Source organism: Hippopotamus amphibius, chromosome 3 (assembly GCF_030028045.1).
Source record: "Hippopotamus amphibius kiboko isolate mHipAmp2 chromosome 3, mHipAmp2.hap2, whole genome shotgun sequence".
Taxonomy (NCBI): Eukaryota; Metazoa; Chordata; class Mammalia; order Artiodactyla; family Hippopotamidae; genus Hippopotamus; species Hippopotamus amphibius.
The window spans coordinates 170885200-170910314 of record NC_080188.1 but is presented as its reverse complement, the minus strand read 5'-3'; the positions used below and the strand labels follow the sequence as shown (position 1 = coordinate 170910314).

The window sequence follows — 25115 nt, the reverse complement described above, 5'->3', positions numbered from 1 at the left end:
TAGTGGGGAAAATATCTTTGACTTGTGGAAAGAAGGTAGTAGTTTTTTTAACTCTCTCTCAGGAAGAGTTACCCTTTTCCTGTTGTGTTAATTCAGGTGTAAAAATACACTAATCAAGATTGCTTTAGGTCGTTTACATCCTTTTTTGAGGTGGGAAGTTTGGGTTTTAGTGCAAGGATAGACTACCAAGCTTCATTTTTATTTGTTGATATAACAAACATTTATTAAGCACTTACTCCCTGCTAAGTACTATGTGTGGTATTGAGGAATAAAATGATGATCCATGCAGACTAAATGAGGAGACACATATGCAAACAATTAGAGATATGTACAAAGTACCATAGGAATGTAGGATAAGGAGCAAATTAAAGCCAGTGAAAGCTAAGAAGTCTTCTCAGAGTAGATTGTATTTAAGCCAAGAGGAACACTTAGGAACTCACCAGAGAATGGGGCTACATAGGGCATTTAAGAGAATGGTTGATGTTTGCATTTCATAAAGTTTTTCGCATCTTATTTCTGGGACCCAGCCTCAGCAAACACTATTTGCGAAGGTTCCCAAACTTTCTCTGTTCTCAGTGCCAAAGGATGCCCCAGTATTTTCACACTCCTAAGCCAAAAACAATACCACACAGTTCAGTTTATTATTACATAGGTAGGTTCAAACAACTTACTAAATATTTATGTCCTAAATATTAGTAACTTTTGGAAAAATAATAGTGCATTTTGAAATAGTTAAAACAAGGAGGCCATTGGACTGTAGCTCTAGTGTTTTTGGTAACCTGTGTAAACAAACTGAAGCCAGAGTCAGTGCACTCGAATCCAAGAAAACGAAACTCAAGAGCAGCTAATTGTAAACAGTCAACTAGATCTTCTCGAATATGAAAAAAATAAAACTCAAGAACAACTATCAAAGCAGCCAAATAACTAAATTTTCCTAAATAAGGCAAACATTGACGTTACAGCCAGTTAAATAATTGCTTTGCTTTGCTTTGCTTAGTGTCTTCCCTATAGAAATCTCTGTCCCAGCTCCCGCCCACCGAGTGCCTCTAACCATTTTTTGGTTTTGGCACTGCCTGATTGGAATTGTTGTTTGTCCAATGATACTTTGTAAAATTTAATGCGTCTCATTTTAACTTCACTGAAAGAAAAAACCCTTTTGTTTAATTAATTAATTTAAAGAAAATATTTATGTATGTATTTGCTTGTGCTGGGTCTAAGTTGAGGCAGGTGGGCTCCTTAGTTGCGGCATTCATGTGGGATCTAGTTCCCTGGCCAGGAATTGAACGCTGGCCACCTGCATTAGGAGTGCGGAGTCTTAACCACAGTGCCACTGGGGGAAGTCCCTAATTAATTCATTTTTAATTGAGATATAGTGACTTACAATATTAGTTTCAGGTGTACAACATAGTGAGTAGATATTTTCATACATTACAAAATGGTCACCATGATAAATTCAGGTATCATTTGTCACCATACCAAGTATTACAATATTATTGACTGTATTCTCTGTGCTATACATTACATCCCCATGACTTATTTGTTTTGTAACTGGAAGTTTTTACCTCTTAATCTTCCTCACCTATTTCACTCATCTCCCCCACCTCCCCTTAAAAAATCCCCTTATTTTCTTTTCATTTATTCAAAATTACTAATGGAATGTATATACTTTTGCACTGTACAACCTCTCAAACCTTGAAATCAGATTGGACGTTGCTATCCTCACTTCTTGTCCCACCTTGGTTTTCACACAGTAATTGTTTTAAATCATACAACCACCAGTAAAACCAGCTCTCAAAGATATGGTGCCATCAACGTGATATAGTGTATCTAAGGTTGAAATTGTGAACCAAGTCAAATTCATGCTCTGTCTGACATGTCACATATCAATGTTATTTCTCTCAAGAATTTAAGATTCCATGGCATCCTTGAGAGTTCATTGTGAAGCCCTGGGATGCCTTGGTGCACACTTGCAGGAACTGTGGCCTTGATTGGTTAATATGCTTGATACCAAGCTAGAGGAAAAGAGGGTAGTTTAATGTAGTACAGTGAGCAAAAGAAAGTAAGGTTACAGTAGTTGAGTAGCAATGATTTGATTTCATTAAGGATAATAGTGTTGAAAGTTGGACACGGGTATGATTAGTTCTGTTTTTAAATTTATATGTTTTTTACTGTTTGGTTTATTTTAAATGGGTCATTTGTATTATAATCATTTTTTAACAGATGGATGAATTGCATATACCCATGATCCAGTGGATGGTAAATTTGCTGATTTTAATGGTTCCTGACTTTCCTGATCCAGACACTGTCATAAATTTGGAGGAGAAAAGTGCTGAAAAACGTGACCTAGGAATTGCCAAGTTAGAGCTAGATGCGATTGCCCTGGCAAAAAAGTTGTCCCAATATTCCAGCTATTTGAGCAGGTGAAACTATCTGGTTATTTTATCACTTCCTTTTTGAAGATTAAATGTGACATAAAGCAGAGGAGAAACTAATGCAATATTGTAAATCAACTATAATAAAAATTTTTTAAAAAAAGCGAAGAGAAGGGCAGTTAAGTAGCAGCAATAAGGGAGTGTTTTAAAACTTGAAAGAAATGCTAATTCAGTTTTTAAACTAGCTTCAACACTGCCCTGTTGGAATATGAGATTCTGGCGTTTCTTAATGGCTTTAGGATTCCTTTGAAAACAGTATTAGCATAGGTGGGTTGGGAAGTGTGTATGTATGCAGAAGTGAGAATTAGTAAAAAACAAACAAACAACAACAACAACAACAAAAACTTGCATAAATGAATTGCGTCTTGCATTTTTGCACCTACTGTGAGGGAGAAGGTGTGATTTGCATGTGTCATTCCATGCAAAGCTGAATGTATACTTTTATATGTTTCACTAAACACCAACCGAAACATCTCTTAAAAAACAAGAAGTGAAAAAAAGCCCCATATCTGAAAAGCTAGAAGATTCCCATCAAATAAAGAGGATGTCTAGGAAATTGTAATTAGGATGCACACTGTCTCTATGATTGCTTCAAATTCTGAAAGTGGCTTTTACAATCTAGCCAGTTTCTCCTTCATTTCCATTCAGTGTTCCCAATGGTGGAGAGTGGCAGGAATGGAGGGGAGGAAGAGGACAAGAGTGAGAAACTGAGCAAGAAACAAATTATTCTCTGGTTAGTTAGTAGCTTAATTATTATGGTAAACTTCCACTGTATCTGAACTTAAGACAGAAGAGGATCCAACAATAAAAAGGTCATGCTCTGTTTGTGTGCTTTTTTTTTCTAGTTGTTGCAAAGAGTTGGTAACAGCTATGGCTCTGAGTAAAGCAGGTCACTTAGAAAAAAATCCTCCTAAGAAACTTAATGAACTGGATAAGATGAAGGTAATAACTGTATTCGCCTTACTTTTGTTTAAGTAGACTTTTTAGTTTTAATTGATTTACAACAAATTACATGTATTTAAATGTGCAATTTGATAATTACCAAAATGTACATATACCTGTAAAATAATCACTATGATTAAAAAAAGAATATATCCAACTCAAAATTACCTTGACCCCTTTGTAATCTCTCCTTGCAGCCTCGTCCTATCCCGAGGCAATGTCCGATCCACTTTCTAACACCAAAGATTATTTTTCATTTTTTAGAATTTATATAAATAGAGTCATATGGAATGTAATACTTTTTTTTGTCTTTCTTTGACTAAGCATAATTATTTTAAGATTCACACATATTGTTGCTTTTATCAGAAGTTTGTGCTTTTTAGTGCTATGCAGTATTTCATTGTATGGATATACACAATTTATTTATTAACCATTCTCTGTTGATGAACGTTTGAATTGTTTGCATATTTTTATTAGAAGCAAAGCTTCAGTGCATATCCATGTACATATGCATTGCTTTCATTTGTTTTAAATAAATGTCTGGAAATGGAATGGCTAAGTCATATGGCATGTGTTTTTAGCTTTTTAAAAGAAACTGTCAAACTGTCTTTTCAAAGTGGTTAAACATTTTATATTCCTGCCAGCAGTGTATGAGAGTTCCAGTTGCTTCTCATCCTCACCAACATTTGATATGGTCAGTGATTTCAATTTTAGACATTCTAGTAAGTGGCTAGTGCTATGCCATTGTGGTTTTAATTTGCATTTCCTTCATGATCAGTGATGCTGAACATCTTTTCATGGGCTTATTTGTCATTATATCTCCTTTCGTGAAAGGTATGTTTGAAAATTGCTAAGAGGGTAGATCTTAAAAGTTCTCATCACAAGAAAAAAATTGTTAACTATGTGAGGTAATGGATGTTAACTGAATTTGTTGTAGTAATCATTTTGTAATACATACATATAGCAAATCATTATGTTGTACATCTTAAACTTATGCAATATTATACATCAATTATATCTCAAAACTGGAAAAATTGCTTAAAAAATTGTTTCATAATTTGGTTAGTGGATAATTGAGATATTTAAGCAAGTGAAATAAAATTAATAAACTATTTATGGAAAAAAAGGTGAAATGTCTGCTCAGATTTTTAGCCATTTATTGTTGGTTTGCTTGTTTTCTTATTGAATTTGAGAGTTCTTTATATATTCTGGATACAAGCCCTTTATCATGTGTGGCTTAGAAATATTTTCTCTCAGTCTGTGACTTGCCATTTCTTCTCTTAATAATGTCTTTCAAAAAAGGGAACTGCTTAACTCTGATGAAGTTCAATCTATCATTTTTTTCTTTTATGGGTCTTTCTTTTGGTGTTGTATCTAAGAAAAATTTTGTATAGTAACATCATGAAGATTTTCTCCTAGAGGTATCATAGTTTTAGGTTTTGTTTATTCAGATCTGTGACCCATTTTGAGTGACCCATTTTTTTCCCCTTATCTGGTGCCACGTATGGGTTGAAGTTCACTTTTTGGCATTTGGATATCCAATTGTTTTAGCACCATTTGTTGAAAAGACTATCCTTTCTCTACTGAGATGCCTTTTCATCTTTTTGAAAATCTGTTGACCGTGTATATGTGGATATCATTCTGGACATTCTGTTATGTTCTGTTTATGTGTCAGCATTGTCACCGTTATCAGACTATCTTAATTACTGTAGTTTTTTTTTTTTTTTGATTACTGTAGTTTTATAATGAGTTTTGAGATTAGGTAATGTATATCCTCCAAATTTTTTCCAAGATCAACAAGGCTGTTCTAGGTCCTTTGCTTTCCATATGTGAAGTTTTTAGAATTAACTTATCAATTTTTCCAGAAAGCCTATTGGGATTTTTATTATGACTACATTTTACAAGTATCTATTGATCAATTTGTGGAGAATTGACATTTTAACAGTATTGAATCTTTGGGTCTGCACAGATGGTATATCTCTTCATTTACTTGAGTCCTTTATTTCTTTCAACAAAGTTTTGTAGTTTTCAGTGTACAGGTCTTACATATCCTTTGTAAGATTTATCCCCATGTGTTTCATATTTTGGTATTGTTACAAATTATGTTCTTCTGTAATTTATTTCTGATTATTCTTTGCTAACACAGAATTATTATTATTATTATTATTATTATTATTATTATTATTAAAGAATCTGCCTACCAAGGCAGGGGATACAGATTTTTTTTAATATATAAATTTATTTATTTATTTATTTATTTATTTGTTTAATTGGCTGTGTTGGGTCTTCGATGCTGTGCACGGGCTTTCTCTAGCTGTGGCGAGTGGGGGCTACTCTTCGTTGTGGTGCACGGGCTTATCATTGCGGTGGCTTGTCTTGTTGTAGAGCACATGGGCTTCAGTAGTTGCGGCTCATGGGCTAAATAGTTGTGGCTCATGGGCTCTAGAGCACAGGCTCAATAGTTGTGGCACATGGGCTTAGTTGCTTCGAGACATGTGGGATCTTCCCGGACCAGGGCTCGAACCTGAGTCCCCTGCATTGGCGGGCGGATTCTTAACCACTGTACCACCAGGGAAGTCCCCACCACATCTTCTTTATCTATTCCTGAATCTGGACATTTAGGTTGCTTCCATGTCTTGGCTATTGTAAATAGTGCTGCAGTGAACATTGTATCATTGATTTTTACAATATATTTATTTCATATCTTGTGACCTTGCTGAACACACTTATTCCTGCTAAGAAGTTTTTTGTTTTTTTTCATATTCCTTAGAATTTTCTATGTACATAATTATGTCATCTGCAGATAGGGACAGTTTTATTTCTTCCTTTCTAATTTATATGTCTTTAATTTCTTTTTCTTTTTTTTTTGCCTTATTGCACTGACTAGACTTCAGTACAAGATTAAGCAAAAGTGATGAGAATAGACATCCTTGCTTTGTTACATCTTAGGGGAAAAGTATTTATTCTGTCATCTTTACGTATAATGAAAAGTGTAAGCTTTTCATAGATGCCCTTTATCATATTGAGAAAGTTTTTTTTTTATTCCATGTTTGCTGAAAAACTTAAAAAAAATTGTTTATATATTTGGCTGCACTAGGTCTTAGTTGCAGCATGTGAGATCTTCATTACCACGTGCAGGATCTTTGTTGTGGCATGCAGGATCTTTTTAAATTTTTTTTTTTTTAGTTGCAGCGGGAGCTTCATTGTGGCATGCAGGATCTTTAGTTGTGCTGTGTGGGCTCTTAGTTGCAGCATGTGGGATCTAGTCCCCTGACCAGGGATTGTACCTGGGCCTCCTGTGTTGGGAGTGCGAAGTCTTAACCACTGGACCACCAAGGAAGTCCCTGCTGAAAAACTTTCTAAAGTCAGGAATGAATGTTGGATTTTATCAAATCCTTTTTCTGCATCTACTGAGATGGTCAGTGAGTTGTCTTTTTTAGTCTTTTAATATGACAACTTACATTGATTTTTAAGTACATTGATTTTTGAATCGAATATTAAACCAACCTTGCATTCCTTCAATAAACCCCACTTGATTATGATGTACTATCTTTTTATATATTACTAAATTCAATTGGTTGAAGTTTTGTGTAGAATTTTTTTTAATAAATAATATCTGGCAGTTTATTAACCAGTGGGACAAACGCACAACAAACTACCTCACATCTTTCAGGAAGAAAAACCACTAAATTGAAAAGTAAAGACAGCATCCACTGAATTTGGACACAATTAAAATGTACTTTAAATACTTCTTTGGGGGAGGGGACACACACTTCTACTCAATTTAGAGAAACATTTGTACAGTCCAGGTCTTTTATTTTCTTTACACCCATCATGCCATAAATTCATAGGGAATGGTCTGCAACAGTTCAGGCTCCTTTCTATTGGTTCTCATGAAGTGTGCTTCTCAGGGTGGAGCAGGCTTGCACTTCTTTTTGGCTTCCTTCTTTTTCTGATCATTTTCCTTCAGTTTCAGGAAGCTATCTTGGCTCTTAGAGTGCTTAATATGCTTGATACACACATTAATTCTCTTGGCAAGAATCTTGCCCTTAGCTTGTTTGTTTACAATGATGCTAACAGCATGCTGGGTAACATTGTAGACTCTTACAGTTTTGCCATGGTAACATTTGTGGGGCATTCCTTTTTGAACAGTGCCCATTCCCTTGATGTCTACAGTATCACCTTTCTTGTAGATTCTCATGTATGTGGCCAAAGGAACAACTCCATGTTTTCTAAAAGGCCTAGAGAACATGTAGCAGGTGCCCCTCCTCTTTCCCTTTGTGTTGGTCATTTTGGCGAATTACTGAAAGATGGCAGTTGCAGCTGAAAGGTTGTGTAGAATTTTTGCATTGACGTTCATGAGGGATGTTGATTATGTATTGATAGTTTTGTTTTCGAATATCTTTGGTTTTGATATTAGGGTAATGTTGGCCTCAGAATGAGTTGGGAAGTGTGTTTTACTCTTCTATTTTATAGAGCAATTTGTGTAGAGTTATATATTATTTCTTCCTTAAATGTTTGATAGCATTCGCTGGTGAAGCCATTTAGGTTTGTGGGAAAGTTTTAAATTAACAAGATAGAGCTATTCAGATATAAGGCTATCTAGTTTCACAAATGGATTTAAGGAAATTTCTTTACTAGATATAGGGCTATTATCTCTTCTTGAGTGAGCTCATTAGCTTTGGTCTTGTAAGGAATTTGTAATTTCATCTAAGTTGTCTAATTTATTGACATAGAGTTGCTCACAATATTCCCCCATTATCCTTTTAATAATTATAGGATGTCTACTCTTTTGTTCCTGTTATTGAAAATTTGTCTTTTCTCTTTCTGTCCTCATCAGTCTATAAAAAGATTTATCAATTTTCTTGATCTCAAAAACCCAGCTTTTGGTTTCACTAATTTTTATCTATTTTTCTGTTTCCTTAACTTTCACGCTGCTCTTTATTATTTCCTTTTTTCTGTTTACTTTGGGTTTAGTTTGCTCTTCCTTTTCTGGTTTCATAAGGTATAGCTGAGCTTATGATTTTGAGACCTGCCCATAAACAGTGGAATGGATAAATATATTATGGTATATCAGGACTGGTATGTGGAATGCAGATGATTTTCTATTCTTTGGCCCGTGTGATGTTTAAATAACTATTCTCATTAAATTCTACATACGTATTTCATGTTCTTCTGTATATGTGATAGATATCACAGTTTTTAAAAAGTGGATTTTAGACAATTTTTATGTGCAGTATATTACTAATAAATTTTAAAATCTCTAGGAGATGTAGACTTCTCTAGGAAAATATAAAGTAACATTATCTTTATTTTAAAAAATATTTATTTATTTATTTAGGCTACACCAGGTGTTAGTTGCAGCACATGGGATCTTTAGTTGAGGCTTGCAAGATCTTTAGTTGGGACATGTGGATTCCTTAGTTGCAGCATGCAGACTTCTTAGTTGTGACATGCATGCTGGATCTAGTTCCCCAACCAGGGATCGAACCTGGGCCCCCTCCATTGGGAGCACAGAGTCTTACCCACTGAACCACTAGGGAAGTCCCAACATTATCTTTAGAAAGATAAAACGGGCCAGTTTTCAGAGAAGAAGTTGATACATTTGTAAAAAAACAAAAAACCTCAAAATTTTGCCTGGACACATAGATAAGTGTGTTCAGACTTTCAAGGAGCAGGTAACCCCCATGCTATATAAACAGTTTAAGAGCATAGGTAATGATGGAAAGTTTTCCCAGTTTATTTCATATAGCTGGAAAGTTTTTTTTTTTTAACCCCAATAAATATAGGAGAAATAAACTTCATAAATATAGATTCTGAATCTAAATTTTAAAATAGCAGTTCCATTCAGTAGAAAATTAAAATAATAAAACACTACAAATAACTAGGATATGTGTCTGAGGAGTAAGAATATTTTACTATTCTAAAATGTGTTACTCTAGGTATATTTCGCTTCTCACCTAGGAACTGAAATGTCTCAGTTTTAGTTTTGTTTCTGGGAAGACTTGAGAGGTATAGTTTACAACAGACTGAGGTGCCTCTGAATTGAGTAGTCTCTTGGAGCTTGTAGCCCTTCCTGTGCATTTGGAAATGTGCTCACATCTTCTCAGGCCTCCCGCTACCCACCCCAGATGTGGATATCCTGGTTTTGGTAGGCTGGATCTGCCCTAGATGGTAGCAGGGACTTACTGGCCTGTTTCATAATACACCTTAGTCCTCATTTTCTTAAACAGGGATAGAGAATTTCCTAGGTGGTGCAGTGGTTAAGAATCTGCCTGCCATGAGATGGAGCTATATGTAATGAGGTGGATAGACCTAGAGTCTGTCATACAGAGTGAAGTAAGTCAGAAAGAGAAAGACAAATATTGTATGCTAACTCACATATACGGAATCTAAAAATGGTACTGATGAACTCAGTGACAAGAACAAGGACGCAGATGCAGAGAATGGACTGGAGAACTCGAGGTTTGGGGGGGCGGGGTGTGAAGGGGAAGCTGAGACGAAGTGAGAGAGTAGCACAGACATATATATACTACCAACTGTAAAGTAGATAGCCAGTGGGAAGTTGTTGTATAACAAAGGGAGTTCAACTCGAGGATGGAAGATGCCTTAGAGGAGTGGGACGGGGAGGGTAGGGGGGACTCGAGGGAGGGTGGGGGGGGAGTCGAGGGAGGGAGGGAATATGGGGATATGTGTATAAAAACAGATGATTGAACTTGATGTACCCCCCAAAAAAAAATAAATAAATAAATTAAATTTAAAAAACAATAAAACAACAACAACAACAAATTCAAAAAACAAACAAACAAAAAAACCAGATGATTGAACTTGGTATACCCCCCAAAAAATAATAAATAAAAAAAAAAAAATATATATATATATATATAAAAAAAGAATCTGCCTGCCAATGCAGGGGACACAGGTTAGAGCCCTGCCCCAGGACGATACCGCATCCTGTGGAGCAACTAAGCCTGTGTGCCACAATTATTGAGCCTGCGCTCTAGAGCCTGTGAGCCACAACTGTTGAGCCCATGGGCCACAACTGCTGAAGCCCACACGCCTAGAGCCAAAGAAGCCACCACAATGAGGAGCCCATGCACCACAATGAAGAGTAGCTCCCCACTCACCAGAACTAGAGAAAGCCCGTGTGCAGCAATGGAGACCCAACACAGCCAATAAAAAAATAAATCCAATAAATAAATTAATTAATTAATTTTAAAAAAACAGGGATAGAGCTCTATGTGGTGAGACCATGTTTTCAGATAAGGGCAGTTTTAGAATGAGGATTCAGGGTGCTTTGAGGTGTATCTTCCCATTAAAATTAAAGCTGTAGCAATATAGGGGACATTATTATGAGAGGCCCCTCCTAAGGGGATCTTGCAGACTTATCTAAAGCCATCCAGGGAGTTCCCTGATAGTCCACTGGTTAGGACTCGGCACCCTCACTGCCAGGACCCTGGGTTCAATCCCTGGTTGGGGAATTAAGATCCTGCAAGCCTTGTGGTGCAGCCAGAAAAAAAAAAAAAAAAAAAAAGCCATCTATATTGGGAGAGTCTGTGAGAGCTTTGTGCAGTGGCCCATTCATTGCCTGCTCCACCCCAGGCCCTGACTGGAGGTCCATGACCTGACCGTCGGTGAGAACCTACACTTTCCACCAGGCTAATTAGGTCTTCTGTTAAGCTCTTTCCCATTTACTAACCCTTTGCTAGCGATTTCAGATTAATAAACTGGGGAAATGTTATCAGAGGAGGCTGAGGATCTGCTCTCCCACCAGAAGTAAGACTCTAATTGGTCCCATGCTTGGGCCTTTTTTCCTATCAAATGCATATGTCCTCTCTTTAAGGCTGAGGCCTTTCGAGGGCACATCAAACTAGCTTATGGCTCAAAAAGGCCGTGCACCTGCCCTGGGAGTGCCTCAGTATTCTTTATTTTAAAAAAATTAATGGTTAGTTCCCCTTTCATTAGGGTTATCTTCATTTCAGATTCATCCGCATCCTGACTAATACTGTCTTTCTCTGGTCTCCTGGACAACCTGTGTGGTACATGAATCTTTATGACATCAGACTCTGGCACTTGAATGGCCTTATCCATATCCCACAAGATAAAGAGTAGAAGATGGTTGTCCAGAGAAGCCCTCGCTAATGTGGGTGCACTATGATGCTTGTAGCTACATTCTAGCACCTGAAGAACATCTTGCCAACATCCTGGACTGATATTTGAACAACATTAGTGATGGTTTCCCACAATCTAATATTTCTTGGGCTCCTTTCTGATAAATGAGAGTTGCATGATGCTGGACGGGGTTCTGGAGTGGGAGCCCTCTTAAGTAAGCATCCTTTGGAGTTTGATCATTCTTACTGATGGTTCTTACTCCACTTTCCCACAATAACCACCTAGGTAAATAACGTCTTCATGAAGTCTTGGGGATTACCTAGTTCCCCAAGACCATCAAGGCAGTCCAGTAACTAATGACCCTGTTTACCTCCCACCTGATTCTGGTGTATTCCGTCTGACCTCACACAGCTGTGCTATGTAGTTAGATGTTGGAGACCGTTTTCCAAGAGGACTCGGTACTTGGGATCTTTACCCCCGTGCCTATTTCTGAAAGAAGTTGATCTCAGTGCATACCAGCTGGCTTCACTTGGGAATGAGAATTGCTTACGTTTTCATTTGAGGTTTAGAAGCACCATGTCAAGGAGTCCTGGCAGCCAATGAGAGTATGCTGGGTCTACTACAGCCAAACCAGCTGCTGAAAACCTGGAAGAAATTTAGCCTCCAATAAGCTAGATAGATGTCTTTTTTCAATTGCTTTAGGTTGATGATCTATAATGTGCCAGGCATCTAGATTTTGAGTCACTGATACCCTGGAGTTTGGTCATAGTCTGAGCAAACGGCAGACTACCTGGAAGGATTTCTGAGATAACCTTCAGCAGGCCAAGACTGGTAAAAGACACACATTGACCAGCACCTGATAGTGCTGAGAACATGTGAGAAGGAAAAATCTCTCAATGCCAAAGAAATACCTACACGATGGAAATTAGAAGACTTCTAGCTGGTGCCCTTCAAACTGACTTCTGGCTGCAACTGACTTTGTCTATGCCGTTCTTTCCTGTCCCTGCCCTGTATAATCTATCAAGACCCTGCCATCCACCTTGGGCTACAGTAACCTCCTTTATGTTGCCCGAGATACTATTGCCAGTTTCAGGATTTGGCGCACGGAAAGGAGTGTGACTTTGGAGAGTTGTGCTGGGGAGTTGCCTTTTGCAGTTTTCTAGTAGGTAAACTCAGGGATCTCAACTTTCCTACCCTTTTGAGGGCACCTGGACATGATGGATTCTTAAAAACTATATTACCACTATAGTCTCACTGCTTATAAAAGACTATACCTGTAGCCTTTTGTTCTCCTGTTTTTGATCCACTACGATAGGCTTAACATTTAGGTCCATCCCTTCTTAAATCCTTCTTTACCTCAGACATGAATTTTAGTCTTTTTCTTCACATGGAAACATTTATTAACAGAGCCCTGAATCAGACCTTATCAGAATTAGAGTATTGATGCGAAGGAGAGCCACGTGTATTGATTGGCAACCAAGCTATCCTCACCTATAGCTGATCAACGGTAATGTTGAAGATTTTGAAGGAACACTTGCTTACCTCTATGGAAAACTTGCTTGACTCTATAGATTATCATGAAACTTTTATCAAAAGACTCCTACAGATATGTTCCCCATCAGAAGTCCTGTGGTAGTATTTTCAGTGTCTCAGAAGTTTATAAGAAAATGACTAGAATCTGCTTCACGGAATGCAAGTTCAGCTGAGAATAGTTTAATTATTTCTCATGAATGGTGAATTAACTCTGAACTAAACTTTTAAAATTGTCATTATGGCTTTCCAAATTAGCAAATGCTTTGTTCTAGGTATGATAAGGTTAAAATATGCATCAAATTTTGTAGCTGGAAGGATCTTTAGGGGCAGTGGTATGATGCAGGCTCATTCTGGCTCACAAGAGCTGACTGTGCAGACATCTTCCCCACTCCACATTCAGTGATAACATACTGAATTGATGAATACTGTTGAAATTGCCATAGTGGGAGTATATACTATGGAAATCAACAAATGCTACAAATTAGGGGTCCTCCCCCTGTCTCCCCCTCCAGTGAAAGTTTTTACCAGCTCCCCAGTGCATAGGGGTTGTCTAGAGTAAACCAACAACCTCGTTTGTATTTAATAGATGAAGACTAGAGTTTACTCAAGAAGTCACAACCAATTAGGTGAATTTAGGACTAGAACCCAATACTTTCATCTCCCTTGTTTGATCCTCTTTTCTGATACACAGTAAGACATCAACCTAACCCTCTGAATGCAGAATTTAAACTCATCAGTGACATTAACAGAACTCTGGTAAACTTATTTTACCTGTAGAGGCTTCCATTCCTTATCTATAGCACAAGGGTTTGTATTTGATTTTTTAAATTTTTTGGCTCTGACATTTCACAATTCCACAATTAAAAATAAGTCTAATCATGAGAAAAATGTGAGACATATTACTGCTTTTTATGGTTTATTTCAATGACCTAAAGTGGGTGATTATTTCATTACATGGTTTGTCCCAATAAATGTTATGCATTTGTTTTTTTGATGGTATGACTAGATCACCTTCCCCAGAGAAAAGAATGTTTCCTAGTTCCCTCTGCTTTTTCTCACTAATAAGGAATAATGCATCTTTTAAACATTGAAACCAGATCTTAGCTGTTAGGAAATCTGGATAAAGTAAATGTAGTTTTTCTATCCACTTTGCAGGGATGAGACCTGCTGTGGACAAATCCTGTATCTCGATAGATAAAGACTGAGCACCTTTTCCAAAAAAGTGCTTCAACTCTTTATTCATTCACTTTATTGGGGGCAAGGGAAATAATATTTTTGTAACAGTTAAGAGCCCTGGCCACCTGGATTAAAATCTAAGCATAATGCATAAGTGTATATGTGACCTTGAGTGAGATATTTAACTGGTCAGTTTCCTCATCTTAAAAAATGAGGATAGTAGAAGTCTCATAATGAGGACCAAATGAGTTAATAATACACAATGCTTAGAACAGAATCTGGCATATAATTAAGTGCCATGTAAGTGTTTGCTGTTGCTATGATTATACAATTATAGTTGACCCTGGTCAGATGCATAACATTTATTGGGACAAATCATCAGGCCTTAGTAAATCCAACAGTCTTTCTGCATCTAGTTTTATAGCACTTCACTACTTGTCCCGTTTCAACTTAGATCCCAAGCCCTGTCAATAAGAGATTTGTTAGGTCTATAGTAATAGAAAATCACTTCTGCACAAAAAACTGAACTGATACAAAGTTAATTGAATGGAGTTATATTTAGAGGAATTGTTCTTAGCAGTTCCTCAGTAGGAGTGAGTGAATAAATGAGTTGGTGTAATCTGATTTTTTCTGCTTAGTGATTATCTTTTATCTCTTCTCAGATGGAATGTTATGAGTGGATCACCACATGCTCTCACCTCCTTTCTGGCCTCAAAGGCAGAAAAATAAAGTTATTGACACATGAAGAAAAACGACACCTACTTGGAGAAGAGGTATTTGCCGTGTGTTAGCACTGGTCATTTCTCACTGTATTTTAATAGATAAGGGTACTGCGACTTTTCCCAATCAGTGTTTTGAATCCTCATTCGTTTACTCTATCAGAAGAGAATTTTGGTTCTGACCAAGAGCATTGGCAACTCTTCTCCTTTCTAAAGGAGAGAATCATCACCCAAACGTCTCTCCTCACTTCCTTGGAGGGTGATTTTTGTCTCCTACTTTGTGGAGGAAAGGATGGCTTTCAGAGGGGAGCTACCTGCCAACTTCCCGAGGCATATCCTCAGATTTCTCTAACTTCTGGCCGCACCCTCTTCTTCCCTTCAGTCTTAAGTCTTCCCATCCAAGGTTATCTCTTCCTTTGAGTACTTAAGCCCATGCTCGTTGTCTTCTTTCTTTTGTATCTTTAATGCCTTTCTCGCTAACGGTTCCATTTTATCAATGTATGAACAATCTATAAACATGGTCTCTCCACCATCTGAAAAAATATGTCCCTTGATTTTGTCTCCTTCTTTTCCTCCTTCCTATCACAATCACTTTTCTTAAAACTCTAAAACTACCATGAGGTCCCCAATGACCTTATTGCCAGATCCAAATATCTCCAGTCCTCATTTAATCTGACTGCTGTGTAGCATTTGATCCTGTTAACCATTCACTTTTTAGTAATTTCTCCTCACAAGACAAAAATTCTGTCTTTCTCCTACTTCTTTCTTTTCACGCTCCTTCTTTTAGTCTTCCACCTCTGCCTGTCCTTAAATGTTGATATTCTGTCCTTGGCTTGTTTTCCCTTCTCATTTTACACTCTCCACATTACTGTGTTAATTCTGTATGTTTTAACCACCTGTTCACTGAGGATCCCGAGTCAATGAATATCATGTACTTAATGGCAGTCACAAATGTTTATTTTTACTTCAATCTCTTTGAGGGAGTTCACCTCCAGCAAAGTCTAAAGAAGCTCCCATTGCTATCAGAGCCATAAACTATACAGGTAATCTGATGGGATATATGTCAATGCTCTTGGGTCTAAGAAGGAAGTTCTATCTACACACTTGCAGGACTTTTATTTTACATTTATTTATTTATTTATTTATTAAAAAACATTTTTTTTTTTTTTTTTTAAATTTGGCCATACCACATGGCTTGTGGGAACTCCCTAATCAGGATTGAACCCAGGCCATGGCAGTGAACGCTCCGAATCCTAACCACTAGACCACCAGGGAACTCCCTTAATTTTACATTTAAGCACTGAAGAAATACTACCTTTCTAAATTATACACCTTTAACAAATTCTCATGTTTTCTTTGCTGCCCAGATCTTGGCCAGAATTATTCTGAATTAACCACTGAATGATTTCATCATATTATCCATCTTAAATTACAGTACAGTTTTAGAAACCTAATGAAGTACCACAGACATGATCTTGGCTGCATATCAGATCTAGGAAAAAATTCAAGATCTATACAGAATCACAGAGACTTAAGAATAGAAACGATTTTAAAGGGTTGAATTCGACCAACCATATGATGCATGAATCATGCCTGTGTTTGAGTATCTGAAGTGATGGAGAACTACTTTCAAAGTTAGTCCATTCATTTTTGGTGAGCAGTGACTATTAGAACATTATTCTTTTATTGAACTAAATGATATATGTTTCCTTATGGCTTTTTCTTCTACCTACTAGTCCTAGTTCAGTCTTTTGGACTGATACGAAAAGGCTGATTTGTCTTCAACATTATAGTATTTCCAACTATTCTATGTTATAGTATTTCTGACATTTGAAAATAGCTATATTCAGCCTAAGTCTATTTCTGGGTTTTCTATTATTTTATGTTAATCTGCCTACTCATGAGTCATCATCACAGTCTTTTAATTATTGAGGCTTTGTGATACATTTTTATATCTGGTAGGGTCAGCCCTTCTCACTGATCTTTTTCAGATGTTTTATGGCTATTCTTGCTTACTGATTCCTCTGCATAATCTACCTCTAGAAAATATATGATTCTTAAAAACTGGGATGATATTAAATTTATATATTAGCTTGGAACAGACGTGTTTATGCTGTTGAGTTGTCCTATGAGGAATATGGGATATAGGATGTCTACTTTTATGCCTTTCAATAATGTTTTATAGTTTGCTCATTTCGCACATTTTTTAAAAATTTATTTATTATTTTTTTGGGGGTACACCAAGTTCAATCATCTGTTTTTTTTACACATATCCCCATTTTCCCTCCCTCCCTCAACCCCCCCCACCCTCCCTCGAGTCCCCCCCACCCTCCCCGTCCCAGTCCTTTAAGGCATCTTCCATCCTCGAGTTGGACTCCCTTTGTTATACAACAACTTCCCACTGGCTATCTATTTTACAGTTGGTACTATATATATGTCTTTGCTACTCTCTCGCTTCATCTCAGCTTCCCCTTCACCCCCCGCACCCCAAACCTCGAGTTCTCCAGTCCATTCTCTGCATCTGCGTCCTTGTTCTTGTCACTGAGTTCATCAGTACCATTTTTAGATTCCGTATATGTGAGTTAGCATACAATATTTGTCTTTCTCTTTCTGACTTACTTCACTCTGTATGACAGACTCTAGGTCTATCCACCTCATTACATATAGCTCCATCTCATCCCTTTTTCTAGCTGAGTAATATTCCATTGTATATATATGCCACATCTTCTTTATCCATTCATTTGATAATGGGCATTTCGGTTGCTTCCATGTCCTGGCTATTGTAAATAGTGCTGCAATAAACATTATGGTACATGTTTCTTTTGGGATTATGGTTTTCTTTGGGTATATGCCCAAAAGTGGGATTACTGGATCATATGGTAGTTCTATTTGTAGTTTTTGAAGGAACCTCCAAATTGTTTTCCATAGTGGCTGTACCAACTTACATTCCCACCAACAGCATTTTGCACATTTCTTATAAGGTAGGCCTGAGAATTTTATTTTTTGATATCTTGAATGGGATCTTCTTTTCCATTATATCTTCTAATTGGTAACTGTTTGTATATATATATTACTGATTTCTGTATTTTAATTTTATGGATGGTGACTCCACTAAATTATCTTATTTTTTTAGTAGTTTTTCAGTAGATTCTTTTGGGTTCTCCAGATATTCAATCAAATCACCTATACACAGAGATAGTTTTACCTCTTTCTGTCAATTATCATGTCTTTAATTGCTTTTTCTTGTCTAATTGCATTGAGTAATTCTTCTCCTCTTTGCTTCTGCCCTAACCTTTAGAATTTTCATCAGTGAGAATCTACTGGAGGCAAACTCAATTTTTGTATGTCTGAAAATGTCTTTATTTCACCCTCATTCTTAAATTTTTTTTGCTGGGTATACAATTTTAGGATGATTTTCTCTCAGCACATAGATGATACTATTTCCACTGTTTTCTGAATTTTGTATTACCAAACTGACAATTGAAAGTCCAGCTGTCAATTCTTTTGAAGTTAATCCATCTCTTCTCAATGTCTACTTTTAAGATATTCTTTTTGTCTTTGTCATTTTGTAGTTTCACTCTGATACATGTGGGTAACGATTTTCTTTTCTAATTTTGTTTGGGATTCTCTTGGTTTTCTGAATCTTTGTCTGGGTATCTTTCATTAGATTTGGAAATTTTTCAGCTGTCATTTCTTCAGTTATTGCCTCTACTATATTTGCTCTCTCCATTCTGGAATTCTGAATGGATATACTGATATATTGGAATCTGTCCCCCATGTCTTTTAACTTTCTTTCATATTTTCTAACTCTTTGCCTCTCTTTGCATTGCATCCTGGATGATTTCTTCTGACTTACTTTCCAATTCACTAATTGGCTCTTTAGCTGAGTTTAATCTGCTGTTAAAGCTTTCTGTTGAGTTTTAAATTTAATTGTTGAAGTCCTATTTCTTTTTCAAGTCTGATTATTTTTGTAATCTTTCATAGTTTTGATCTCTTATTTCTTTAAAAGTTTAAATGTAACTATGTGGTCTATCTGATAATTCTAATGTGATATATCTGTGTAAGAATATTAATTACAACATTATTTATAATAGCAAAATATCACAAACAATATACATATTGAATAATAGGGAATTGGTTTCCTAAATTATGGTACATTCAAATAATAGAATTCTGTACAGATAAAATAGATGATTATGTAGTGAAATAAGAATCACCCATGATATGTTATTGAGAAAAGCAGATTAGGGAATATAACATATATTATTATTTCATTTGTATGAACATGTTTATATGTGTATAAAGCAGACTAGAAGAATATCCAGCAAAGTGAGAAGCTGTTACCTCTGAGGGTTGAGATTATTAATTTCTCTGTAGCGTTCAAATATTTCACAGTGGTAGTGTGTTATCAGGAAAAAAGGTATTTTCACTTTGGAAAAATATCCTAACACATTATGAATATTTTTGTATACCATGTACATGTTTCTACAGCATAATTTAAAGTTGCTATAAAATATCTTGTTGTATGTTTTATACCATAATTTTTAAGTGCATTTTCCTACTGTGGGCATTGAGCTTATGTCTAGCTTTGTTTTATAAACATTGCTGCAGTAAACGTCTGAAGGACAGTCTTCAGTCAATATTTGTGCAGGCTCCGTTGAGGTGTTCAACATTGTTGACTCCTCTGTCTTCTTTTTTGGCGCTCCTGGTGGCCCTCTCACACTCCTGAGGCAACTTTTAGTGTCCTTTGCAGGCACCTCTTTCTTCCTTGACTCTTTATGGGATTAGGTTCCTGTCCTAAGACCTTGTTCTCTAGTCATTTCACAAGTTCTCCTTTGGTGATATAATTTACTTTCTTGGCTTTAACTAAATGCACTATTGTTAAATCTTTATCTTTAGCCAAAATCCCTCCAACCTACACTCCAGATGCACAGATTCAGCTACTTCCTTCCTTTCACTTGGCTATCTTAGTGGTGCCTCAGACTCACACAGCCTAGTCTGAACTCATCTGTGTTCCCAAACCTGCTTATTCAACTTTGTTCATTGTCTCTGTGACTGGCATTATTGTTTATGCAGTGGCCTATGTAGTGGTATATAGTGTATACACCAGATGACATGCAAGATGCTTCCTTTCCCTAACCATCCCATATCCGTTTAATCAATTAATCACTAACAGTTAACCTCCTCAATATCTCTGGAATCCTGATCCTCTTCATTCGTGCAATCCTGTGTTGTTCATTTCCTACTCTTGTCTTTTTCTTCTTCCTGCTCTTCCTCTTGTACTCCCCCTACTTCTTTTTCTCCTTTCCTTCCCCACCTTCCCTTCCTTCCTCTTCTTTAAATCTACTCTCCTACTGCTAGTGATTGTTTTAAAATGCAAAACAGGCCAATCAATTTACTGGTACCTCTTTGCCTTCAGGATAAAATCCAATCTCCCTGGCATGATATTCTAGCCCTTCTTCTGTGATTGTGCTGCTATCCATCTGCCTCTAAGTTTCTGTCCTATTGAACTACTTTTGTTCTCAGAGCCAATCATGTGCAAATAACATCCTCTGCCTGGAACTCCTTTGTGCCATCCTTTTTCTCCTCACTTATCCTTCAAGAAGAAACTCAGACATTTTGTCCTCCAGGAAACCTTCCTGATTAACCCTCTCTTTCACCCCTGGCCAATACCAGATCTGGATTCGGTGCTCCTACTCTGTGACTGTATGTATCCATAGCATTTTCTTGTCCACTCCATTGTAAGCTGTTTAAGGCCAGGGACTGTTCTTACTAACCTTTGTATCCTTATCACTAGCACAGTGCCCAGCTGCAAAATTAGTGCTCATTAAATATTTTTGAAGGGAAATATTGCTAATATTCTGCTAAAATATTTATATCCACTAGGCTATAATACTGTTTTGTCTCATAGGACACTGTAAAAGAATTAACTCTGCCTGAAGCAGACAAGCTTCTTAAAGAGGATGAGGACAAAAATATGGAGGATAAGAAACTTAAGGAGGACAAGGAAGAAGAGAAAGCAGAAGAGGTAAGATTATTTAGTATTTTTTTCCTTTTCCTTTATATTTTTAAAGAATGAGTATATAATGAAAATATAGATATATTTTTTTCTTGAAAATAGAAATAGATACTATTGAAAATAGATTAGATCATCTGGAGTGAACTCTGCAACTTCCTTCCTTTCCTCATATAGATTTAACCATACCTGTAGACATACTTATCTCTTTATCTTCCAAGGATGGTTTTGTCCCTCTTTCTTTCTAAATTCAGCCATTTCCCACTAGCCTCATTCACCGATACTACTGTCAACTATACAATCTACCTCTCACCCTGATGCTGCTTCTTTATCCCTTCATTGCCATATTTTTCAAATAGCTGTTTAAACTCCTTATCTCCATTTCTTCAGCTCCCATTGTGAGCTGCCTTTTCTCACTCCTTCCAGGCCATCCACAGCTCTCTTCTCCTTATCCTGTCTCCACCCCTGCTGTGGTATCAGTAGTAAAAAACAACCCTTCTTGGGGCATTTGTAATAATAATAATAATAATGAAAATACAATGATAACTACCGATAATTACCTACCACGACCTGTATGCTTTGCACGTGTTATCTCTTATCCACACAAGACAACCTCAAGGTAAATATTACTGCCCCTATTTTATAGATAAGGAAACTGCAGTTCAGAAAGGTTGACTGATTTACTGAAAATCATATAGCTGTAAGTGGCAGAACCAGCATTCAAACCTAGTTTAGTCTGGCATAAGAGCCCTTGCTAATTCCTGGGGGACTACTATTGCCTTTGGCTTTCAGAACTCATGCTTACCCTCCATTATGTCTTAACTTACTTCCCTGGGGTGTTTCTTCTCTGTGAATAGTTTAAATGTTGGCATGACCCCAGGCTGTGACATAGATCCTCTACTCACTGTACATGCAGTACAACAGAAGAAAAATATTGCATAACATTCATGCCTCTTTTGACCAGCGTTTTCTGTTTTACTTTTGGTACAGTGCTTGGCATATAGAAGGGGAAATAAATGGAAAACATTGTTTTATGGCCACTAAATTTGTCATACCTTTTTAAATCCCCTCCTTCCCATCTTCTGTGGCCTTAGTTCAGGCCCTTTCCTCTCAATTTTACAAGCTCCTATTCAGCTTTCAAATATCATTTTCTCTGTAAAACGTCCCTGAGTGTCTAGACAGAACGCAGGGCCCTTTCCTGGGTGCACACAGCTCTTGGACACGCCTCTGCGCTGGCGGTAACCATGTAGGCCGTAATTATTTTATTGCTTCTCTCTCCCTCTGTCCTGTGAGTTCCTGAGGCCTGAAGGAAACCCTTTTTGTTTTCCTCACAGTTATCTCCCCTGTCCCCACTTCCCCATCCCCACCCATGTCTCCTACAGTGTTTCCTATAAGTATTCTGAAATGCTTGTTGAACGATTAAAGCAAATGGAAAACTAAAGCTTCGGACATGGTACCAGACAACTTGCCATGCCCCAGTGTCACACACCAGCTCACTCACAGGCCCGTGGTATTTCTGTGCCCTAGAAACCTTCAACATCTACACAGAAGGAAATACTCATTCGAGTTGTTGGAGAAGACGAAAATATTCATTCCCAGCCTCTCTTTGGAACAGATGTATTATCTTCTTGGGTATGTATCTGAAACTCAACTAGAAAATTCAAAACTAGAGGAAAAAAACTAGGAAATTTAACATTATGTAAAAATGATATGAATCTAACATAACTTTTAGCTTTGCCAAGAGAACTCCTAAGTAATATATTTTCCAGATTTTTTTTTTTCTTCCAGTATCATCCTTGGAAAAATTCTTGTTTGTTCACCTTAGCTTTACAAAAAGTTTTCATTCTCTTCTTTAGACCTCATTTTAAAATCAGCATTTCATTCCTTTCCTTAACAATATCTTGGTCAATATTTGACCAATTTTTAAATATTCGTTCAGCAGACTCTATTGATAATTGTAATAAGAACATACCACCGACCACAAGAATTAATGGGAAATTGGAAACCTTTAGACAGTAGCTATGGAAACTCAGCAGGAAAGCAGGTTTAAAATTCCTTCATAAAAAGTTCTGGGACCATTTACACCTAAGTCAGCTCTAGATTGGTATCTCTCTGTACAGGATGCCATGACTTTAGGAGTCTCTGGGTGGGCTTCATCCTACTAATCCCCTGAAATGGTATGCAGCATTTTGCATGTGTGTTCGTTCTGTGCATTTTCTTGGGGAAGTGGGGGATGTGCCAGAAATCCAGAGACGTCATCACATTTCTCAACCCCGAAGTTAGGAGCCGTATTTCATTGCTAGGAGTCTGACCCATCTGAGCAGGCACTGGTGTGTGTAGGGTGGGGAGCTGTGGTGGGGTACTGGCGGATAGCAGCTAGATCTCGCGAGTGGCAGCATGGTCTAAGGTAGAGGCAGACTGCAGGGATGCGTGTCCAGGGAGGTTGTAGGAAACAGGCTCTAACTCTGGGAGGAAGAACTGGGAGATACCACGTGGGGGGTCAGGCAGGGGCTGGCAAAGTTGGAGCGCGAGTGGTCCATGGGGGTGTGGGGGGTGGGAGGCTGCAATCACATTCTCCCAAAGTGGTGCCTTTTCAGTAAGTTTCCAAGATTATGTGCTAACGTGTCCGTTGTTAGGACTGTGAGACAAAGATGTTAGGGTGAGCACTACAAATGCAATGTCACGAGACATATTTTTAAAAAGGCAGATAAAGGGTGACACTGTACTATCTGAGAACCCCCACCAGTCCCACCAAAAGCCCTTCTGCCCCAGATATGCTCTCCCGAGGTACAAACCCTGCTGTGCTGTCCTGGCAAGGCATCAGGGTCAGGCCCAGAGCGAGGCAGGAAGCAGACAGGAAAACGGGAGCCTGGAGCAAAACGGAGGGCATGGTGCTTGTCTCTGATGGTGTGGGGCTCCTGCTGCAGGATGTCAGAGTTCCATCTGATACAGTGGGGTGCCAGGGGACTAGCCCACCTGAAGACGATGTGGCCCAGAAAGTCTATCTCTAGGCTTTGAAAAGTTGCTGATGTTCTACTATAGGTCCCTGAAAACCAAACTGTCCCGGTTCTCATTGACCACAAGACCTGGGGAGTGGACTAAAAACCATTCCAGATATACTTTCAAGTTCCTGGAGGTAAAGAAGAATCACATTCATCCTGTGGGGTGGTGGCTGGACCATTACATGGGTAGAAAGATATCACCAGGTACTAAAACAGAGGGACCCTAATTGTGCTAAACAAGTGAAGACAAGGTTGATCTTTGGGGATATTGGTACCCAGAGAATGAAGATTTCTTGACCTGGCTTGTGAAGTCAGAGATTTGGGGCAGGAAGTGGAGCTGGGGGAAGTGTTGTCTTGATTTGGACTGCGCTGCAGGCTCGGTGGGGCAGGAAAGGCCTTGGCTCTGTGCTCTTTCCATTCACAAAGACATTGGGGTTCCCTGAGGTCAGGTTAAGGTTTCAAAATTTTCACTGTAATATTTTCTTTTGCTTTTGTTTGTTTTTTCCTTTATTCTTTATTCTTTTTTCTTTTTTCTTTTTTGTCGGACACTTAACCTCTGGCCCTAAGAACATAAGCAACCACTTATCAGGGATACAGAGCCAAGGCACCAATCCTCTTGGGCAGTGGCACTCTCTCTTTCTGGTCTGAAGACACAACTCCCAGGAGGCATATTTTGATTGACACTGGGAAGGAAAGAGAAAAAGAAGGAAGGAAGGGATAGCAGAAACCTTGTGGTCTGCAGGTATAACTTGTCTTGTCCCTGGGAGCTGAGCTGTAGAGCAGGAGAGCTCTAAGAGATAGCTGAGTCCTGGGTTTCTAGTGAGAAGTAGCTCCAGACCACTGAGAGGCTAGGGACCTGAGCATGGAGAATTCCAGTTAGTCCTTGTGTCTCCTGCTTCAGATGACTCCAGTACAGGATTTTCTGGGGGTTGAGATATGAGTGATATCTGAATAGGAGTAGTGGTGGTCACCACCAGCTTGGACAGGCTAATAGCGTGGCCTGCTGTACCAGGGCCTCATATCGTTACCTGATGCCCTAGTGTCCACCATAACTAGGAGAAGGAGGGGTGAACTGTCAATTATTCAAAACTCCCCTCAATTAGCTGGAGATTAGGACTTTGTGGGAATTCCTGAAGACCATACTTAAAGCAGGAACCATGTACAAAGCTTGGCCTGCTGTGCC

The 25115-nt window shown here is 37.9% G+C and overlaps 1 protein-coding gene across 5 annotated transcripts in view; it reads left to right on the top strand.

The window, feature by feature from the left end:
• The window catches only part of AXDND1 (axonemal dynein light chain domain containing 1), a 75451-nt gene that overhangs the window by 43057 nt on the left and 7279 nt on the right, over window positions 1–25115 (top strand). For all 5 annotated transcript variants that reach the window (XM_057730098.1, XM_057730101.1, XM_057730099.1 and 2 more), the window contains 5 exons: window positions 2221–2420; window positions 3278–3374; window positions 14858–14968; window positions 20826–20942; window positions 22458–22562. In XM_057730098.1, coding sequence (XP_057586081.1) covers window positions 2221–2420; window positions 3278–3374; window positions 14858–14968; window positions 20826–20942; window positions 22458–22562 — 630 coding nt within the window. The remainder of the gene's footprint in view (window positions 1–2220; window positions 2421–3277; window positions 3375–14857; window positions 14969–20825; window positions 20943–22457; window positions 22563–25115) is intronic.